At 52.4% G+C, this 20,251-nt stretch overlaps 9 protein-coding genes across 9 annotated transcripts; 6 read left to right on the forward strand and 3 right to left on the reverse strand.

The window, feature by feature from the left end:
• Window positions 1–548: 548 nt before the first annotated feature.
• B0T23DRAFT_363433 (Alpha/Beta hydrolase protein) lies at window positions 549–3,732 on the forward strand (the record flags this gene model as incomplete). The annotated part of the gene is made up of 4 exons (XM_062836323.1): window positions 549–1,497; window positions 1,924–2,127; window positions 2,191–2,517; window positions 2,570–3,732. 4 exons carry the CDS (start codon window positions 549–551, stop codon window positions 3,730–3,732), a joined length of 2,643 nt encoding a protein of 880 aa, XP_062689612.1.
• A 1,126-nt stretch (window positions 3,733–4,858) lies between these two features.
• B0T23DRAFT_207795 (uncharacterized protein) lies at window positions 4,859–6,092 on the reverse strand. The gene has a single exon (XM_062833493.1). It carries the CDS (start codon window positions 5,726–5,728, stop codon window positions 4,901–4,903), a length of 828 nt encoding a protein of 275 aa, XP_062689613.1. The 5' UTR covers window positions 5,729–6,092; the 3' UTR covers window positions 4,859–4,900.
• Window positions 6,093–7,253: 1,161 nt separating this feature from the next.
• On the forward strand, window positions 7,254–8,641 carry B0T23DRAFT_207798 (uncharacterized protein). The gene has a single exon (XM_062833494.1). It carries the CDS (start codon window positions 7,358–7,360, stop codon window positions 8,378–8,380), a length of 1,023 nt encoding a protein of 340 aa, XP_062689614.1. The 5' UTR covers window positions 7,254–7,357; the 3' UTR covers window positions 8,381–8,641.
• Window positions 8,642–9,868, forward strand: B0T23DRAFT_207816 (S-adenosyl-L-methionine-dependent methyltransferase). Its single transcript, XM_062833495.1, has one exon. It carries the CDS (start codon window positions 8,902–8,904, stop codon window positions 9,679–9,681), a length of 780 nt encoding a protein of 259 aa, XP_062689615.1. The 5' UTR covers window positions 8,642–8,901; the 3' UTR covers window positions 9,682–9,868.
• Window positions 9,869–9,980: 112 nt separating this feature from the next.
• B0T23DRAFT_422367 (uncharacterized protein) lies at window positions 9,981–10,717 on the reverse strand (the record flags this gene model as incomplete). Its single annotated transcript, XM_062839798.1, has 2 exons — window positions 10,129–10,717; window positions 9,981–10,057 (listed from the first exon to the last, which is right to left on the reverse strand). Exons 1-2 carry the CDS (start codon window positions 10,484–10,486, stop codon window positions 9,981–9,983), a joined length of 435 nt encoding a protein of 144 aa, XP_062689616.1. The 5' UTR covers window positions 10,487–10,717.
• Window positions 10,718–11,169: 452 nt separating this feature from the next.
• Window positions 11,170–13,577, forward strand: B0T23DRAFT_398204 (uncharacterized protein; the record flags this gene model as incomplete). Its single annotated transcript, XM_062838346.1, has 5 exons — window positions 11,170–11,464; window positions 11,541–11,757; window positions 11,823–11,944; window positions 12,220–13,237; window positions 13,424–13,577. 5 exons carry the CDS (start codon window positions 11,170–11,172, stop codon window positions 13,575–13,577), a joined length of 1,806 nt encoding a protein of 601 aa, XP_062689617.1.
• Window positions 13,578–13,741: 164 nt separating this feature from the next.
• On the reverse strand, window positions 13,742–15,483 carry B0T23DRAFT_207829 (uncharacterized protein). The gene is made up of 4 exons (XM_062833496.1): window positions 15,174–15,483; window positions 14,993–15,045; window positions 14,723–14,891; window positions 13,742–14,605 (listed from the first exon to the last, which is right to left on the reverse strand). Exons 1-4 carry the CDS (start codon window positions 15,215–15,217, stop codon window positions 13,963–13,965), a joined length of 909 nt encoding a protein of 302 aa, XP_062689618.1. The 5' UTR covers window positions 15,218–15,483; the 3' UTR covers window positions 13,742–13,962.
• A 272-nt stretch (window positions 15,484–15,755) lies between these two features.
• B0T23DRAFT_431161 (Gar1/Naf1 RNA binding region-domain-containing protein) lies at window positions 15,756–17,762 on the forward strand (the record flags this gene model as incomplete). The annotated part of the gene is made up of 4 exons (XM_062840300.1): window positions 15,756–16,363; window positions 16,881–16,927; window positions 17,095–17,294; window positions 17,358–17,762. 4 exons carry the CDS (start codon window positions 15,756–15,758, stop codon window positions 17,760–17,762), a joined length of 1,260 nt encoding a protein of 419 aa, XP_062689619.1.
• An 819-nt stretch (window positions 17,763–18,581) lies between these two features.
• Window positions 18,582–20,002, forward strand: B0T23DRAFT_446245 (uncharacterized protein; the record flags this gene model as incomplete). The annotated part of the gene is made up of 3 exons (XM_062840956.1): window positions 18,582–19,504; window positions 19,645–19,717; window positions 19,882–20,002. Exons 1-3 carry the CDS (start codon window positions 18,949–18,951, stop codon window positions 20,000–20,002), a joined length of 750 nt encoding a protein of 249 aa, XP_062689620.1. The 5' UTR covers window positions 18,582–18,948.
• Between the last annotated feature and the right edge of the window lie 249 nt (window positions 20,003–20,251).

The raw sequence follows: 20,251 nt of genomic DNA on the forward strand, positions 1-20,251 counted from the left end.
CTACGATACTCGCTCGGTGCTTCCGACTTGGCTTTACGAGACAGCAACACTTTTCTAACTTTTAATATTTATTCACCTAATACCCTCTCGGTGGCAGCATCAGCATTCAACTTGTGACTTTTGCGACGACTCAATCTCGATTGGTCCCTACCATAGCCAGCCAACAAGAAGTTTGCCATTCCATCCCATCCCACCTCATCGGTCCAACCCAATAATTGCTTGGACGTACCTGCAGACGCAAAGTTGATTGCTTGCAGCTTATGCCGCCCAGCGACGTGCAGCGGGAGAAGGTCATGGTCCAGAAAGCCGGGAGTACAAGCACAACCGCAACTACGAGAGGGACTGGTTGCCAAGATCGACGAAGCATACAACGACTCTAAGACATTCCAATATAACGCACGACTCGGTACACACGGCCGCTCCCCAGCTAGGAGAAGTTAGCTTGGAGGCCCGACGTCCCCAGCCGCCCGCCATAACTTAGGCAAACTTGGGAACCGCCATTCTCGTCGTCGTCGTCAACCTTTCAGTAACTTAAACTACCTAGAATAATGGAGCAGCAGCAATTGCCCGAGCCGGCTGCCTACCTGGCAGCAGCACCTCCCATCCCCCGACGATCCCGCGAACGAGACCGCATTCGAAACCTCGCTGATCAGCAGGACGAGAATAAGAAAGTCGAGACGGAAAAGAAAACAAGTGGACAGACTTGGAGGCAAACTTTGGAAAACCACCGGAGAGATCCCAACCGAACGCCCGAACGAAAAGACAAAGACCCACGCACCGACCACGCGTCCGCCAGCTTAGCAGCCAGCGCCAACAACGCCAACCACAACCGAGACAGGGATCCCAACCAACCAATTCAAACCGCCTCTCCTGAGGTCATCTCGTCCCTCATCACATCCCTCTCCTCCATATCACGCCCGCTGAGCACCCATTTCGAGTCGCCCTTCTATCTCGAGTCCATAGGCCCCAACAGCCCCATCGACCTGTCCTTCAACTCCTCCCCAACCGCCAAATCGGGTTCGTTCGGTGTCGACTACGGCGCATTCTCCAAGCCCTCCGAAACTCAGTGGCAGCACCAAGATGTCCCCGTAGACCAGGCCACTGCAAGCCCTCCCGTTGTCCGGACTGGCAGATCTCGTCCCACCTCCAAGATATCCGTGTCCTCCAAGGGCCCAAAATCACCAAAGAGCCCCGCACACACTCGCGAACCCTCCGGCTTTAGGAGCTTGCTCTCGCGCGGTAGCAGCAGCGCACTGTCGCGATCATCGAGCAAGGCATCCCTTGCATCCGGCGTCGAAAGCATTGGCAAGCTGAGCATCGAACGAGGAAGCGAACCAGTTTCGCCCGTGGGCACTGACCCCAAACCGTTGCGCCGACAGAAATCCGCCGATAGCTGGAATTGGAGGACAGCAGGCCGCAGTCAGCGCGGGTTGATGTACATGAGCAGCAAGGAGAGATTGCGCGAACAAGAAATCGAAAAGAGGACGAGCGTTATTGGTATTTCGGCACTAGTTGCAAGTTCATTCACAGGACTGGTTGGAACGGGCACAGCAAGCGGCAGCTCGACCCCCCGTCTCGATCCGTTGTCGGTGGAGAGTATTATCAGCGAGGAACCAGGCAGCGATATCCCTTCTACACCCAAGTTGCCGACGGACTGGGAACCTCCAAGCGGCTTTGGGAGCTCCCCGCCAGGTATTCCAACCAGGGAGTCATCGTTGAGGAGGTCACAGAAACACAAGCGGTCGTCTACCAGGACGTCGCGCAAGTCGATACGGGAAAGCGACACTGGCGCAAACGACACCATTCACGAACTCGAAGAGCACCCCAGCGAGCTCCCCGAGCCACGCACCGAAAAACCGCAACGACGCCAAAGAAAGATGCTGGACCCCTTACGCCTCTCTGCAGACTTACACATGAAACCAGTATTATCCACACCTACAGTCAACATGTTCCCAGAAACCGAAACCGACCAAGTTGCACCCTCTCCCGCTATCGCCCAGTCACGCCCACAGGATCGCGATGCAGATCCAAAATCGAAACGAAGATCAGCCTTTTTGAACTCAGATTCTTTGGCAGGCAACGGTGATAGCAACGGGAATTCTGATAATAAGAACAAGCGGGCTAGCAGTAAGCTTAAACGACTCTCCGACGCTATTATACCTGGAAATCCTGACAAATCTTCTTCGACAGAGGGAATTGGACCGCATGTTACATACGAAAGGCCAAAAAGCGCAGACAGCATCGACGACACGGTCGAGGCTTACCTATGTAGTCCCCGACTGAGCCAGAAGATCCGGCATCCGCAGACAGGTCGCGTAATCAGCTTCAGCGAAGTGGGCGATCCCAACGGGAGTGCCGTTTTCTGCTGTGTGGGCATGGGTCTGACGAGGTACATTACCGCGTTTTACGACGAGCTGGCTTTGACGTTGAAGCTCCGGATGATCACCCCTGATAGACCTGGAGTGGGTGATAGTGAGCCGTATAGTGATGGTAACACGACGCCACTGGGCTGGCCTGGTATGTTTTGCCCTCTCATGCTATTCGAGTGTCAAATGCTAATTCTCAACAGACGACGTCTATGCCATATGTCAAGCTCTCAAAATCACAAAGTTCTCCATCCTCGCCCACTCCGCTGGCGCCATCTACGCCTTGGCAACCGCGCTACGCATGCCTCAACACATCAGAGGAAAGATCCATCTACTCGCGCCTTGGATCCCCCCATCCCAAATAAACGTCATCGGAGGTGGTTCTCAAAACCCCCTACCACCGACCAACGCCATCCCTACCAGCCAAAAAATTCTAAGAGCACTACCAACACCCATCCTCAAAGTCGCCAACAGCAACTTCATGGCCGCCACCAGCTCCAGCATCACCTCCTCCCTACCCAAACAAAAACGCGCCAAGCGCGACAAGAAGAAGGACAAATCTTCCTCGTTAGGCATAATAGAAAATAAAGACTCCGACCGCCCCGCCACCTCCTCCGGCATCATCAGTACCGAACCAACCGGCGCAGACGAAGACATGGACCGCATCCGCCCCACCATAACCAACAGCAACAAGGGCATCGGCGGCGGCAGCCACCGCCACCGGCACACCCGCTCCAAATCCTCCAACCTCGCCGGCGTCGACGAACACAACAACCACTCCCGCCACTCCACCTCGGGTGGCCTCTCAGACGCCGACGTCGCTGCCGCTTTGGCGCTAGCCGAGCGCGAACGCCAACAACAATACGACCACCGCCTCACGCACGCTATCTGGCAATTAGCTACCACGGGCGCCAACCCGGCCGTGGACCTCTTGGTCTGCTTGGAGCGTCGGCACACCATTGGGTTTCGCTACGTGGACATTACCCGCCCTGTCGTGATCCACCACGGTAGTCGCGATACGAGAGTACCTGTCGAAAACGTCAAGTGGTTGGGCAAGATGATGAGGAGGTGCGAGGTACGCATCTTGGAAGGGGAAGGGCACGGGCTCATGGCTAGCGCGCAGGTGATGGCTGGCGTGTTGATGGAGATCAGTAAAGAGTGGGAGGACTGGGGGCGGGTGACGGGGCAGAACCCGGGGGTGTTGAGTGAGCGGGGAGGGGCGACGGGGACGGGGAAAGGGGATGGGAGTGGGGCCAATGGCGGTAAACATGGGCATGGACATAGGAGGGGCACGATGGATCGGTTGGGGATGAGTATGGGGATGAGTTTTGGACTGGGAGGAGGAGGAGGTCCGAAGGATACGTAGTAGTGAGTGAGCGAGCCCGCTGAGCTCCATTTTGTTTCCCAACACCTTTTTTGGTTGGTTTAGTTCCGGTTGAATATCTGCTGGAAAGAGGGGATGGTCATATGGTCATATGGTCATATGGCCGGGATTTCGTTGTTGTTGTTTTTTTTTTGCTTATTTTTTTTTTTTTTTTGGATCATCATTGGGCTTGGGGGGCGATCTTCTCCATCTTCTTGCATTAACGGCTTTTTCTTTTCTTTTTCTTTTCTTTTCTCGATCATCATCATCATCATACGACTGTCACGCAACGTCAGCAGCACTTTCACACACCTATATATATCATGATGCCCTTCTTATGGTTTTTCTTTCATTTTTCTTTTTCGTCTCCTCTTTCATTCTTATCACTTGATATCCACCTCATCATCTTTTCAAGGTACTGGCATATTTCAGCTCCCCGGGGGTAATTTTGTCCAATAGTCGATTGATTTTTTGTTTAGAGACAGGAAGGTTGGGGGGATCTAACAAAAACTCTTTGTCTGTGTACTGTACTAGTCGTAATGTCCAATTTGGTAATGCAAGCGTGTCGAAGGGAGCTAGAATAGGATAGGATAGGATATTGGGAAGGGCTGGACCAGGTGGTGGTGGAAGAGGCAAAGGGAATACAACTAGAGCTGGACATTGTCGCAATGCGATCGATGTCTTGAATTGTCACCAAACTGTTCCGCGTTCTCTTGTTTCTCTGTTGTCTGCATGATTTTTATGACTGGTTCGTTTAAGGTTTGCTTTTGCCAAAGGTCTCTTTGGGGGTATCAATCTATTTTTTAGCTGCTTAACGTGAGTCATGCATCTCTTTCTGTCTTTTTTCTTACCATGACGATCCATGCACTAAACCATTCGCATATTCTTAGGTAGCTTCGCCCACAGAAGCACGAAAAAGGGTAGCTCCCCAGGGATAATAGCCTCCCGCAGGTCGACAAAAGATACCCAACACCAAGACCTTTTCGTGCATCTGTCTCAATTCATAAACAAGCAACAATCGTCACATGCCCCATTTCCCCATGTCTTCACACGAATCGCATGTGGCCATAACAAGGCGACCAATTAATCTCACCAGTAACCATATCATTCCCCATCAATAACCCGCACTCCTCTCCATCCTGACATGTCCTCCCTCTGAGGCTTCTCGGCCTCAATCCTGCGGCGCAGTCCAAGTCACCTTCATCTTGTCCTTCTTCCGGCTCTTCCCCGTCACTCGTCTCAGAAACCTCCTAATCGCCCGCCTCACCGCCCGTGGCAACTTCTTCACCCTCTTCGAGAGTTTGGAAGAAGTCGACCTGCCCGATCTCCTTGACGAGATCGTAGTACTAGTATGGGCTCGCTTGTTGATTACCGGGACGGGCACGCCATGGCCGGTGGTGCCGGCGGTGAAACCGGCGTTGGCGGAGACCGTGCCGTCTAGGCCGTGGTTGCTATGCAGGGCATGGGGAGGGTGAGGATGAGGGTGAAAGGAATTCGAGTTGGGATTGATTCGGTAGAGAGAATGAGGTTGGGGTGTAGATGAATCGGAGGGGATTGTGGAGGGGGTGGAAGAACCAGAGGGTGAGGGTTCGTTGACGATGTGGGAGGGATCTTCGAAGGGGTTGGTCACGTTTACTTTGCTGGAGGAGGCGATGGGAGCCGTGGGAGCCGTGGAGTAGGTATTGAATGTGGAAGTTGTTGAGCGTTTGTGGCAGAGTTTGTTGCTGTTGCTGTTCAAGAGGTTGTGAGGATGTTTGTGGTTCATGTTGTCTGGACACGAAGAGGAGGATTGCTGCTGGTCGTAGTCACCGTCGTCGTCAGAGTAGGTGCAGGAGCCGTTGCTGTTGAGGTCGTTCACGAGGCTGGTGCGAGCAGGGCTGCTCTGGGTGTGATCCTGGGTCCCGGAGCCAGAGGCGATGACGAGAGGCTCGGTGTCCGAGGGTCTTCGTTGCAGAGCAGGAGAACGATGAGGAGTGCGAGATTGGGAGTGAAGGAACATGAGGCGTTTGCAGAGTTGTTTCTCTCCGATGGGGGTAAGCTCTTCGGTTTCCCTTTGCAAGATGTGAGCGGGGTGAGTCGTGATCGGTTAGATGGCAAATAGCTGGACTCGGAGGTCAGCGAAGAGGGTCACAAAGGGGTGCTTGAATCCGGGACATATAGATATGGGTTTAGGAGGCAAGATCAGGGCGTACTAGGGAATATTGAAGCAGATAAGTGGTCGATCTATCGATGATTGGGTAAGGTGGCGGCCGTTATAGGAAGTTTGGACACAATGATCGTATCAAAGACAAGACGAGGAATTCAGACGTGATGGATGAAAATGTAGAAGAGGAGTTCGTCCAAAGCAATCGGTTTAACTTGGATTTGAGCAAGGGAGGGAAACATCATTCGGAAAGAGTATTGGCTTGGCGCCTTCTTCAAGTTTATGCTCTGTCGGGTCCGTTGTCTTTTTCAAGAAGGGAAGGTTCATTGGGAAGACTGGTAGCAGACGGCAGGTGTCTCCAAGCCGGAGCGAACTGGGGTCACGGAGCGGGGAGCCACAACTTGGAACAAGGGAAAGTTCTCGCTGATGGGCAGTCTCGCTCCCGCTTCCGTCAGACTACAGCCTAGATGTTCCTTCATCCACCGCTGTAATCAGTGATAAGGAAGAGATCTCAAAGGTTCAGCTTTGCAACAAAGGTGACAATCTCTGACAACACTTCAGGATTCTCCCATGCGTCAAACAAACGCACACATACAAGTCCGTCTTTCTGACTCGATTGCAGACCACCAATCCTCTGGGAGCCACTCGTTATCGAGTTGCCCATCTACCATGAGATCCACGAGGTTCACGTTCTTGGGGCTCACACAACACCCGAGTTGCCTACTGAGCGCTCGGCATATCAAGTTGCCGGGACTGTGCCAAGAGAACCTATTCATCACTCAGACAATGGCGCCCCTTGGTCACCAGTCGATACATTTGAAGTATCCACAACAACGATATAGATTCCAACCGTCCGGGATCTGGGGTCGTGGGCGGAAAGTAATGAATGTAGGAGGGTTTTTCTCTTTGATCGAAAATTACCGCCTGTTCTCTCTTGTATTGCCTGAGTGGTTGACAACGAAAGGGATGTAAAGCGCTAGATGTTGATGGGAGGTATAAGAGTGTGTAATGTTTTGTATGAAAGTGGAAGTTAAGTAGTTAAGTACAGTACCCGTCGTGACGGGCAAAAAAACATATCCCTCCTCCTCCTCCTCCTCCCGCAGTCACTCTTGCATTCGCATTGATCCAACGCCGGTATTGGCAAATCATATTATGGCTGAGCGGTAGTGACCGTTGTCATATTTCTCAGAAACTTTATCTTTGCAATCGAGCCATCTCTTGGATCACCAAGCTTTACAAACTGGTGAAGGATTCAGGGGCTTGGTAAACAATCATCACGAGGGTTAGGGTAAATGACTGAATGTGTGATGGCGGAGGCCGGCTCGCGCCGCATATCGGAGGGATCAGCTCGGCAACCCCTCATGCATCTCACCCAAAGTCATCAACTCGCACCAAACATCCCACCACTACGTTCATTTCACTCTCAAACGCTCTCAATCGAGAGCCTGAACATCAAAGCTGATCAGAAAAAGAAAAACCGCAACCATGGCCACCGAACAAAAAGGTGACATCTCAATCCGCCACTCCATCCGCTGGATCCCCAGCTCCTCCCCCTCCTCCAGCAGCGACACTCCCCCACCTGCGGAGCCAACCTCAACCATTGTCCTCACCTCTCCCAGCGGCCGCTTCGTCGACCTGCGCATTTTCAAAGAAGATCCTCTCTCGCCCAACCACACCTGCGTTTTCATCAGCCCCAACTCCCACACCGGGTCCGAAACTAAAGCCGAAGAAGCCAGAACTCTCCCCCTCTCGCGCCTGGACTGGGCCATAGCCGGCACCTCCACGCACACCTCCACCCGCCCTACCATCGGTTATTATGGGCAAAAACTGATTCTGCCTGATGGGCGCACGGTCAGTGGGACGACCGCGGATTTGAAGAGCGGGAAGCACCCGTATATGAGGGGGAGGTGGACGCATTGGGTTGATTCTAGGGTTTTGTACACTGAGGCGGGGGGTGGGCCAAGTCCCGACGAGGCGGCTGCTGATGAGGGGGATATGTACCGGATTCCTGGCGAGGGGAATGAGAAGCTTGCATTGGAAAAGGGGAGGATGGTTAACCCCGAGAGTGGGCAAGAAGAGGACTATGAGGAGGTTTGGGTACCGGATGAGGAAGGGGTGGCAGAGCCTCCGTATGTGAATTGTGTTGTTTGGGAGTTGGATGATAAGTTGAAGAATAAGAAGGGGAGGATTGTGAAGGTGGGAAGGTGGGCTCAGGGGATTTTGAGGAGGGGAAATGAGTTGTTGTGTGAGCGGTGGAAGTGGGTGAGCGGTGAGAATGAGCAGAGTAGATGGAGGTTGGAGGCGAGAGTTAAGGGCTATGTGGGTGGTGAGGAGAAACGGAAAGTGGATGAGAAGGATGGGAGGTACTTGGATGAGCCACTGGCGTTTCCGAAGGCGCTCATTCCTGAGATGATCAGCGTGGGAGAGCTAGGAAAGACGAACGAAGTTGGGGACACGGTCACAGAAAGTAATGGTGATGTGTGGACGCTGGTGGAGTGGTGTCCTTGAGAGGCTGATGATCTATTTTGAATGTGTGGTGTTACCTTGAGGCAGCCAGAGGTACACCCGTTTGGTGGAATAGGGAATTATCTTTTCTGGGTGTTTCTTCTACAACGATTTTGGTGATACTTTGTCTTACAGCTGCCTCCCCTGGACAGCTACCGACCAAGAATACCGTACAGAGGATCGTATATTACGCCATCTGATTTATTATGGCATCCCTTATCTAGTGCCTGGGCTTTATATCATGGTACCAACTGCTCAGCATCTTCAAATTCGAAGAAAGAAACTCCCAATGACGCTTATTCTAGGAAACTTTCATCCATGGAGGCAGGAGAGGGGGTTTGATGCGCTAGTTACATGCTACCCAATAGATCGCTTAGTAATATCTCTTCTTCCCCAACTTCCCCTCCTTTCATCTTGACCACTCAATAACACTTATCATCCTCAATCCCAAACTTAACCACAGCCATAACTTTCAACTTCAATTTCAGCCTCAGACCCACACACAAACCACTCACCTACCCACCATGGCATCCTCAACCGCCAACACAACCACAGACCCAATTTCCACCACCGGCACCGGTAACGCCCGTTTCAACGCCGACGCTGCCAACTGGGACTCCAACCCATCCATCCAACTCGCCACCTCCTTAGCCTTCGAATCCTACCTCTCCCGCTTGCCCCCTCCCTCAGAACTATCGTCTTTCAACGTCCTCGAAATCGGCTGCGGCACTGGCTTGCTATCTCTCCTTCTCGCACCCCACGTCCGCTCCCTCGCAGCCGTCGACGCGGCGGAGGGTATGATTGACGTGCTCACTCACAAGTTATCGCCTGGCGGTACCTATGAGCAAGTGAAGAACGTTCGGCCAGTTACAGCACTGCTTGAGGAGCCGGAAGACCCTATCATCAAGATCGATCCCGTCACAGGGGAGGCGTGGGAGGGCAAGTTCAATTTGGTTATTTCGCATCTGGTGTTGCACCACGTTGCTGATCTGACGGCGCTGTTCAAGACCATCTATGGTACCCTAAAACCTGGCACTGGTAGGGTGGTGACGACGGACTTTGAGAATTTCGGACCGGAAGCGAGGAGGTTTCATCCGGAGGCTAAGATGGATGGAGTGGAGAGGCATGGGATTACCAAGGAGGAAATGGAGGAGATATTGAAGGGGGTGGGGTTTGAGGAGGTTAAAGTTGAGAGGGGGTTTGTACTGCAGAAAAGGGTGGAGAGTGAGCCGGGGAAGGGGGATATGGAGAGGGGACCGGTGATGGAGTTTCCGTTCTTGGTTTGTGAGGGGAGGAGGGTTTGAGTGTGGTCGACCATGTTGGGAAGGCGTGATGGAAAGGGTTTGATATTGGTATGATTTGGGACGAGATGCGCTTTCTTTAGCGAACTAAGAGTCTGAGCGGTTTCTGGGTCGGTGCGGAACTGTCAGCTTGGGATCTTGAAGATGGTAGAGGTTTGTCGGACCTTAGTTCCCGTTTTACTTCGCCAAAGGACGCTTCAAGTCCGTCAATATGGTCTTGCTGGGTTCTCGTGGTACTGATGTTGAGAGTCAGCGTTAACAGAGGGCCCCATTCGACAAAATAGGTAAATGAGGAAGGAGTATTACGTGAGGAGAAATGTCAACTGGATGGTGTTCAGATGTTGGAACTGTGTCTCAATCGCGGCCACGGCACCCATTACTGCAAGCTTCGATTAGCACTCAGTCCCTCCACTAAGGGGAGGAAGTGGAAAGTACGATAGGTTGTATTACCGTCAGGTCGATTATACCACCACCAGTAATGCTTTTTGCTGTTCATGTCAAGCGCAGCTGTTGCTTTTTGATGATGGTGTTTGATCTTTCTAAGGGTCATGAGAAAGTCGATTTTACTCTGACTGCCTTCCCAGTCTGAGTGTGCCTCTGTGTCGAGTTTCTTGAAGTGGCATTCTATCTCACGAATGTGACTTTCTCTCGCCTGTAACTTTTCGCGTATGTCTTCGATTTCCCTTTCCGCGCTGTGTGTGATGGACAGAAAGGTAACAACGAGTGTGAGAAGTCCCAGAGTGAATGTCAACAGACCAACCACATTGCTGATAGTGGACAAAGGACTGTCGCCTTGGTCATCGGACATCCTGCTTTCTGACAAAGACGATGCCTTGCTTGAAGTTTAGGCGGGTTCGGTAGGGTTGAGAAGATAAGCATTGTACGGCCAAACCAGTTTCAAAGTTTGGAAGACGGCAAGAGCCGCGGAAGTGCGACGAAAACGAAGGGTCTAGTATTTCAGGTGATGGGCGGAACAAGGAATGGTTAGACCATGATCATGAAAAGCGTCAAAATAGGAGGTGTCAACGTCCAACTGAGCTTCAAGCCACGAGGATTGAGTGGTAGTATCGCCATTGGTGGCTGCTTTATACGCTCACAGATCGAATGGCTGTGTAATTGAGGCGGCGCAGTCGTCCCCCACCACTATCATAGTCCTGTATTTACTCCAGCCTGATGGGTTATCTCCCTTTCCCTATTGTTCTTCCTGACAATTATCCAATTACGGCAGTCTGCCCAACACTTCGCCTCTTCTGTGACACACTACCATGCATATCAGCCTCAATACTACGCCACTGAGTGATTCAGCTATGATGTTCCACACCCATCTCCACGGTGTGACCACCAAAAAGGCTCAGCTATGGGCAGCCCGTGTATGAGGGGGCTCGACCTATATGGATTCAATCTCCCCAGCGCACCCCCAGCTGATCTATCATTGCTTGGTAGCGAGCAAATCCCCGTCCTCGTGTCTATTACACCTCCTCAAAGCCCATGATGTCTGTCGACAAGGCGATCAAACTAATCCGAAGTGATGACCAGTCAATCACTGTCACTTCTGGAACCGATACTTTGACAATTGCCTTCTTCGAAGTCCCCAGGGTTAGCGACAATGCAGAACGTCGCTTTCAACGTGTTCGCAAGCCCCGGACAGACGTGAATGAAACCATAGAAGACACTCCAGGGCCCCATAACGTTCGCTTCACAATATATGGTTCTCCAACAGAGAATAATGCCAAAGACAAGATGAAGCAAAAGCAGGGAAGTAGAAGCCACTTCCTTGCCATCAAAGGTAAGTTACCCCCTTCGGTTAACGCTGATAGGGATCGATCCATAGGCACTGTGCTAAAGAACACCTTGATGTACAGATGACAAGGCTTTTGCAATTCGCATGGTCGGAGACTGCAACGAGTCTGCTTTCAAGGTAAAAATCAGAGTGGGTGGTGTGAATGTCCTCCAGCACACCACGCATGGGAGGAAGAGTCAGGACTACTTCGTTGTCTCCGAGCAGAAATGGGTCTGGGGAAAGCAAGTCGGCAAGGATACTGCACGTCAATTTCGTGTTTTTCGTCGTGAAAGGGAGAGGTATGTATCATTGCCCGTCACGCTCCATTCAAGTTCTCCTCTGACATGTTGGTGGCCCTCTGCAGGCTGTCTCTCCGATACCAGCTCCGGAATAACAACATCAAGAAAGAAGTCGAGATTGAAATCACTTCACGGCATCTAGATGAACCATTCGGCCCGTGCAGTTATTTGCCGCCGCCCCCTACAGGTATGACTTCGGACGGTCTGGGTGTGTCCACCACGTATATTCCTGATATCATGCCACAGCAAGCTTATCACTCAACACCACCGCCATCTTCGTTTAACCCCTTCTCCTACGACGATTCGGCACTGTCATCACTGGTTATAATTCAAGAACTTCCTTGCTACGACACGGGCTCATCAACCCCCTACAACTATGACATGATACCGCATGCATCACCACCACTAACAGCCTCACACGAACTGGATTCCGGGACTTCTTGGCTGACGAGGATTAATTAGCTTACATACACGTGGGCCGACCGCACCGCATGTGGTTGCCGCGATATAATCGTTTGCGATCGCCCCTAATCGATATGTCTGGGCCGCCATCTTCCGCGGACCCCACAGATGTTGTCATTCCTTTATCCAGCAATGTTAGTTCAAGTAGCTCACAGCCACAACTAATCAGTGAAGAGCTTACTTCCGATGAACCCGGCCACTGTTCACCCAGCCCACCACCAACCCCACCATCACCAGTAGGAGACGCATTAGTACTACGACCACCATCGCCAGTAGAATCATTAGGATCAGAACCATCATCAACGGTATCAGGGACACCAGTATATGGACACACATTAGTTACAGTAGCCGCACCACAATCCGCCGGCGATCAAGAAAGCATCTACTCTGACCGCGAAGAGGACATGCTTCCGCACCAGATGGTCGTTGGAACTGGCGGTCTAATCGAGCAAATCGTCTGCCCGGACAAACACCCCAAACGGATTGATGACGAAACCGTGATACTCAAGTTCAAGATCGTCGACGACCCGCGACACCTGCCAAAACACCTGCAGAATCTGGAAGAACCAAAAGAAACAGCTGTAGGAGGGATGCGTATTCGTGGAACCGGACCTGGTGGAAACTACAGCGAGGTGCCGAACCCGCCTACACGAACCTTTCGAGCTCTCGCGCCGGTTGTTACAGATCCGGATGGGTTGAGACAGGATATCAGATCGCCTATGGAGATGGAGCTGAGCGATGATGGAAATGGGGAGTCGCCGGAGTCGCCGGTAGATTCGGCGGAGGGGTCGATGGGAGAGCGGGAGCAGGGCAGCCAGGAGACGGACGATGGAGGAGAGGATGGCGATGCAAGAGGGTTCCAGGTGCTTTGGGGAGAGGCCGAAAATCAGCCACGGGGTTTGATGAATGACATACGTATGAAGAAAAAGAGGCGTGAACAACGGAAGCGAGGTGGGGTGGGGATCATGGCTGAGAAGCGAGAGGAGCTAAAAAGTGAGCGGAGTTCGAGATGGCGAAGGTTTGTCGATGCTTTGAGGCGGGTTTTGACTTTGGCTCGGTAAAGTCCAGGTTGTCCGGTTTCTTGTGATGATAATTTAGAGGTGACCAAGCACAAGTCTTGAACGAGAGGGCCTGTCATAACATTGGTGGACATCCTCCGATACTTTGCCCACTACGTCTTTGGGTGGACTTGCTGGAGTTCCAGGCATGACTCGTTTTCTTTCGAGAACGTCACTTCCATCGAAAAACTTGAAGTACACGCGCAAGCCCCCCCGCTCCCTGATCCTTTGCTCCTCGAACATCAATCTTTCGCGCTGAAGAAGCCGAACTATGAAGAGGTCAAGGGCCGAAAGAGCTGAGGTGATGAAGCCAATGATGTTTGCGGCCGTGGACAAACCACTGTCCTGCAAAGTGTCTGATATGCTTGTGGTTATCGTTGAGTATGGCAGGTACTAGGCCGTTGAAAGACTGCAAACATAAGTTTGATCAAGGTAACAGTCATGTCTAACGATATACCATGGTTCACGGTCATGGAATAAATGATGGGATAAAGGCTCCGGCAGCTGAGCGCATATGAATACACCTTTGAGACGAAAATCGCTCGCTGTAAGGCTGAATCAGCCCATCACAGGTTAGCCAGAGTACTCGCCCATTGGTACCTGTCCAACACGACTTGTGCAGACATCAAGCCATTGACCATAACCAACCAAAGTAGAGCCTCCACTTTCTCATCCCCCCTTTCGCTCAATTCAGCTTCTTCTGCGCCTCCTCCTGCGCCAACACCCTCTCCAACACGTTCATCTTGAACATGCGATACATGACCAGATCCAACAACCAGTCCCCAAAGAAGGTACCAGCCCAAACGAGTCTCGCCCATCCACCCGCCCAGAAGTAATCCGCCCTGCCAAACCAGCTCCTCAAAATCAGCGGGGCTTCTCCCTTCAGCGCATTCCTCACCAGCTTTCTCGCATACTCCTCCGTGCCCACCGTCGCGTTATTCTGCGAAAACGTCAAGCGGCGCTCAAAGAACTCCTTGACGCGCATGTAGAGGCTGTTCTCGGGTAAGGTGCGGTGCGTCTTGGAGGCGATTTGGGACCGGACGGTGCCCGTCATGGTGGTCATGACGCGCACGCCAAAGGGCTTGAGTTCCAGCCGCAAGGTGCGCGAGTACGAGACCACGGCGCCCTTGGTGGCGCAGTAGACGCTCCCAAAGACGTAAGGGGTGATGGCGGCGAGAGAGGCAATGTTGATGATTAACCCGCGGGCGGCAATGAGTTGGTCGGCGAAGGCTTGGCACATGGCCATGACGCCGAAGACGTTGGTCTCGAAGGTCTCGCGGACGTCGTCGAGGTCGATGTCGGTGGCGGGGTGGGTGTGGGTGCGGCCGCTTTTGGAAAGGGGGGTGAGGGTTAGTAGGGATAGATGGTGGATGGATAAACATCAAAGGGAAAAGGGGGAAAGTAAACAATGGGGACCGTGTGGCAGCATGAGGAACAGAACGTACGCGTTGTTGACGAGAATGTCAAGCTTCCCGCCGGTGATCTGGGCAACCTCCTCGTGGCAGGTCTTGATGCTCTCGGCGTTGGTGACGTCGAGGGCGAGGGTGCTCATGCCCATGTCGGCCATCTCGGCCAAGACGGCTGGGTTGCGGGCCGTTGCGATGACATGGACGCCTTCATGGTGAGATTGTTAGTATTTTGTTTGGTGAATGCGAACTGAAAGCAATGGGCGGGATGCTTTGTAGCTCCGGAAACGGGCAGCTGCCAGTACACACCTTGCTTGTGAAACTCGAGGCAGAGGGCATGACCGATGCCGCCTGGCGTGCAGCTGTTATAAGATAATGTCAGCGATTTGCTATCAAGGAATGATTGATGTATTGGACAGTTGGAGCGCCTAGAATAGAGGGCATGTCACGGGCACTCCGGCAAAGCAAATCGACAGCGCAATAAACTCACCCAGTGATCAAGACGGTCTTTTGTCCAGGTAGAGGGCCAGTCATTTCGGCTTCTGACTGATATGATGTTGATGTGGAATGGTGGTGAGATCTGGATTTGAGGACTGGGCTTTCGCTTTGTTTGGGTGAATTGCCCCGCTAACAAAGTCGGAGAGATGCCGAGGCTTGTGAAACCATGCAGTTCAAGGGTTAGGGTCGTATTGGCTCAGTCCCTTCTTTCATTTCACCTACCTTATCCAATATCCGGCTATCTTTGAAAATGTTGCGTTGAAAGCATGCTGGAATGATGGTAGGTAGGCTAGAGCAGGATACAAAGCCTAAAGCCAGCCAATATCAGGAAATCGCAAGAGGGAAACAGCAAGTGATATCTCTGGGGTAAAGTGCCCCCCGCCGAATTAATCAATGCCCTCCGTTTATCCACGGCAGGCCTACTCATGAAACGGGGTCGAGGATGAAGACTCGGAAAAAGCTATCGGCTCCTGGAAGTGAGTACTTGAGCACTCAGCCGGGCATCTTGAACCAAAGCTGTCCATGCCCAAAACAGCTACTCTAATCACAGCCAAGCACCTACCTTCACATGACGATGCTGTCCAGATCTGCCAAAGACACGGTCTGGTTCACCGTTGTCTGCTTCCTTGCACTCATTACTTCTGTTTTCGCGGAATGCACCCGGGAGAGACTGCTAGCAGCAGCCAACATTTATGTAGACGCCTTCTCCGCCGGCAGACTTGACGGCCTCCAACTCGCCTCGAGCAACTTTACCTACCAGGAAAACAACAAGGCAGCCGACATCAAGCGCGGCATCCTCAGCCAGTCGCACAACATCAGCCTCAACCGATCAACGGCCGATACCATTGCCTGCGCCAGCTACACCATGATCATCGAGACGGCGGCGAATCGGCCAAGTCGAGAACTGCTGAGAAAGGTTGGGGATGCTTATCTCGACATGTGGACGGATGCAAAGGCGGCTGATAGTATTCCATGGGGGGCCGACTGTGAGCGTGTTGAAGGGTCGCAGTATACCAGACCGTGTGGTGTTCAGTTACCGAGAGGAGGCAGTTCAAAGCGCAACGGAAACCGGCGATATGTCATCGATGAGGTGATGGGTTCGGTTGACGTGCTGTACTCGTTTGATGCGCTGGGGAATATGCCGGATAGCCATGAGATCCGGGTTGAGGACGGTGAGGTCAAGTATGTCCATACGATTACGGTAATTTGAGAGCGTCGTGTAGTGTAATGAGGCGAAAAGCTGCTGTACTTGAAGCTGTGAAAATGCATCGATGAGAAGTCGGAAAGTGTTCCCGTCAAAAGTTGTCACAAAAGTGATGTCGAAATCCCCACATTCACGTTTGTTAGGGCCCTGTGCACAGACCCACAGTCCACAGCAGCCACTGACCCCGGTCCATCCACAATTCGCATTGAGCCAATGCGCCGCCAGGAACCGTTTGAAAGTGGGCTGGCCCAGGTGGGGTGGTGGACGACGGGTCTGCAGACGATTGCCGGCCGGGAAAAATTGCTACTCTTTCAGTCTTCCAGGAACACGGAAAAATTTCAATTGTCTGCGCCGGCGAAACGAACGATTGTCAACATCTCACTCCGAACCGACGGTCCTCCAGTTCACTGACGCGCGAGGAGACGCAAGACGCACCCTTGCCGTATTCCCATTTCAACAAACAACCCAATCCAACCAACAAATCATGTCTTTCAGAGGTCGTGGAGGAGGTGGTGACCGCGGTGGCCGTGGCGGCTTCAGAGGTACGCCGCATTATTCTTCTATTATCAACCGTTATCGCACACCTTGATGTCGTCGCCTTGGTCGCACTTTTGCCGTCAACCATTGGCGCCACTCAAGGCGACGTACCTTATCACCCATACTTCTTCTACAATGTTCAATGATAACTAACATGGTTATCCTACAACAGGCGGCCGTGGTGGTTTCGGCCAGCGCGACGATGGTCCCCCCGCCCAGGTTCTCGAGCTCGGCACCTTCGAGCACGCCGTCGAGGGCGAGATGTTCTACAAGTCCACCAACCCCAAGATCCCCCATTTCAACGCTCAGGTCTTCCTCGAGAACAAGACCCCCATCGGCAAGATCGATGAGGTCCTCGGTCCTCTCAACCAGGTGCGCACTTCCCTCCGAAACATGAATCAGAGCACATCGAACTAACACTCCTCCTTCTTTCAGGTCTACTTCACCGTCAAGCCCCAAACCGGCATCGTCGCTACTTCCTTCAAGCCCGGCGACAAGGTCTTCGTCGGCTCCGAGAAGCTCCTCCCTCTCGAGCGTTTCCTCCCCAAGCCCAAGGTTCTCGGCGCCCCCAAGGTGAAGAAGGCTGGCCGTGGTGGTGCTGGTGGTCGTGGCGGTCCCAGAGGCGGTGCTCGCGGTGGCGGCCGTGGCGGCTTCTCCTCTCGCGGCGGCGGTGGTGGCTTCTCCCGTGGTGGTGGTGGTGGCTTCTCCCGCGGCGGCGGTGGTGGTTTCAGCAGGGGCGGCGGTCGCGGTGGCAGCGGCGGCTTCTCGAGGGGTGGTGGTGGCCGTGGTGGCGGCGGTTTCTCCCGCGGTGGCGGCCGCGGTGGTCGTGGTGGCTACTAAGCGGTTGCGAAGGAGTGACGATGACGACGACGACGAAGACGCCAACCAGTGGTGCTGCTGCTGCTGCTGGCGCTGCTTGGAAAGGAAAGGGAGCGGAAGAAAGACTTGTTGCTTTACCAGGTTCTTGGGTTTTGTTAAACATGGTCCTCAAAATGGCTATGGCTTGTGGCGTTATGGAAGGGACAAATTCTTTCTGCCGCATCAGGAGGGTTCGGCAAGTTGTGTTTTTATCTCTGTAGGCATCTCTCGGTTTTCTCTGTCTGCTAATTTCGGTTTCTTTGGACTACAACACATCAAACTGAGCGCATCTGGATCTGGCTTCACAAGCCTTCACGTTGACGGTGGATGAAATTGGGGCATTAAAATGTCCTTGGCACAGGCATCAGGTCATGTTCGGACAGACAGCCATGTGTCCGGTCGTTTGCGTACGATCAAGGGCAGTACCCCGTTGTATACGTCACCGCCGCCGTCGAATGGGATCCTCAAAGATGCACGACATCCTCTTTGAACCTCAGGTTGGACTGGATTCCTGTAGCCTAGCTGGGACAAGCAGAGGCCCCAGTCCAATATCATCGGCCATGCAGCAACCACACATCAACCGCATATCGAGCGACAACCCGTCAGATATATAGCACCGACTGAACCTCAAGCATCAACGGCCCGCAACTGACCCCTTCGAACGACAGGCCTCTCGCAACCCGAAACCTGTTCTTCGTCTTCACCCACTCAGTCCGGCATCATTCTTCCAACGCCGCAACTTCCACAACACCCCTCTCGAAAAGAATCAAGAATTGTCGAGCCTCTTCGTGCCTATTTCTGCCGACTATACGCACAACAGGTCACGATCCGTTACCAATGTACTCAGACAGCAGCGCATGGTTGTCCGCCTCCCCGTCTTTCCGGCATTTTGCCATTGGCTTGAGTGGCTGCTCGGGTCATTATGGCTTGTGACTCTAAAGGGCCCGTGCAGGCTGCGGTCCGTGTGGACTGAGGTTGACCCGTGGTGGTGGACTGTTAGTTCCGGCGCATGTCCTTGTAACCTTGTTCAGCGATAGCCGTATATAGATCACAACGCAACGAGACCTGCCTCCTAACGTTGTCAATTGTCCAGGACCCTTCACTAACCCGTTTCTTCATATCATTACATCATTTGCATGCATGGGTACCATCTCTCCAGGATCGCGATATGGCTGACGACTCTGAGCCTCAGGACAGCAAACTTTCCACAGCCGCAAACATCGTCGGCCTCCTCACTTTCACTCTCGCGGCGCTCAATCTTGTGATTGTCCGAGTTCTACAAAACGAAAGAAGCATAGTCAACCAACTTCGGAAAAGGGGGTGGAGGAATTCTCTCAACGCCTTGGAACAGAAGATACGTTACATTCGGCTCTTTAATCCATCTTTCGTCGGCTTTGGAAGAGATCAAATCCATGCCGGCCATGCTTCCGGAGAAAGGTCCGGCCTGGAAGACAAGCAGCCAGAAGAACGGTTAAGCGAAATTTTCAAGGATGTTCAGAATTGCTACGACCAGGGAAAGGTCAACGTCAACGAAACAGAAGCTATTGAGAACCATCTCGCCGAACAGATTAGCCCTGCTGGCTACGCAAGAGCTACGAGACGATTGATATCGCAATGGGATGTGGAGGGCTTTTACGAGGCGTCAATGTCGGTCTGGAGACAACTTTACAATCGGAGAGAAGCGCGAGAGGCTGCGGGCAAACTGGAGGAAAATTACCAGGAGTGTAAGTGCACGTGTGTGTTGTCTTTTTGCTCAGGGGGAAAAAGAGAAAGACCAAAATATAAAGGAAAACAATAAAAGAGAGAAAAGAAATGCCGTCCAAAATTGAAGTACAGAGCTCATGACTGATAGAACTATCACCAGTGTCTTCCATCGTGGCTGATGTGGACTCGCACATCTTGCTTATACAGGGGCTCAAAATACTGCAGCTACAAAGGTAATCTATACCTAGGTACCTACCTACCCATCTCATTCATCTCAAACATAAGTTGTCATTTGCATCTCGCTTTCAATGAGCCTTGACCTGTTTTTTTTTTCTTTTGTTTTTCTTTTCTTGTGTCTTGTAAGGACAACCAACTTCTGACATTGGACTCTGCCAAGCACCATCGACCGTCAAGCGCAAGCAGTCAGCGAACTGGAGAACGTCAAAAAGAATCTCGAGGGAACACCACCAGCACCAGCTTCTAAGCCAGGTGGAGGAAGATCATCTTCATCGTCCTAGTTCTCGGGGTCGACCAATACGCAGGCATCGATACGGTCCCTATCGAGATATTGTCTGTCTATTTAGGTACCTAAAGCAGACACAGGGACTTTTGCTATGGATGTCTTGCTTCTATATTTACTTCTGGACCGTTAACTACCTAAGTATGCGTACCCTTCAAAGGCCGGCGCAGCTGCCCACTTTTTAGGATCGGGACTCAAGCAGGAACGCCTCATCGCAGTTATGTACTTTGTCATTCTTGATTATTTT

Source organism: Neurospora hispaniola (assembly GCF_033458365.1).
Source record: "Neurospora hispaniola strain FGSC 10403 chromosome Unknown B0T23scaffold_7, whole genome shotgun sequence".
Classification (NCBI taxonomy): Eukaryota; Fungi; Ascomycota; class Sordariomycetes; order Sordariales; family Sordariaceae; genus Neurospora; species Neurospora hispaniola.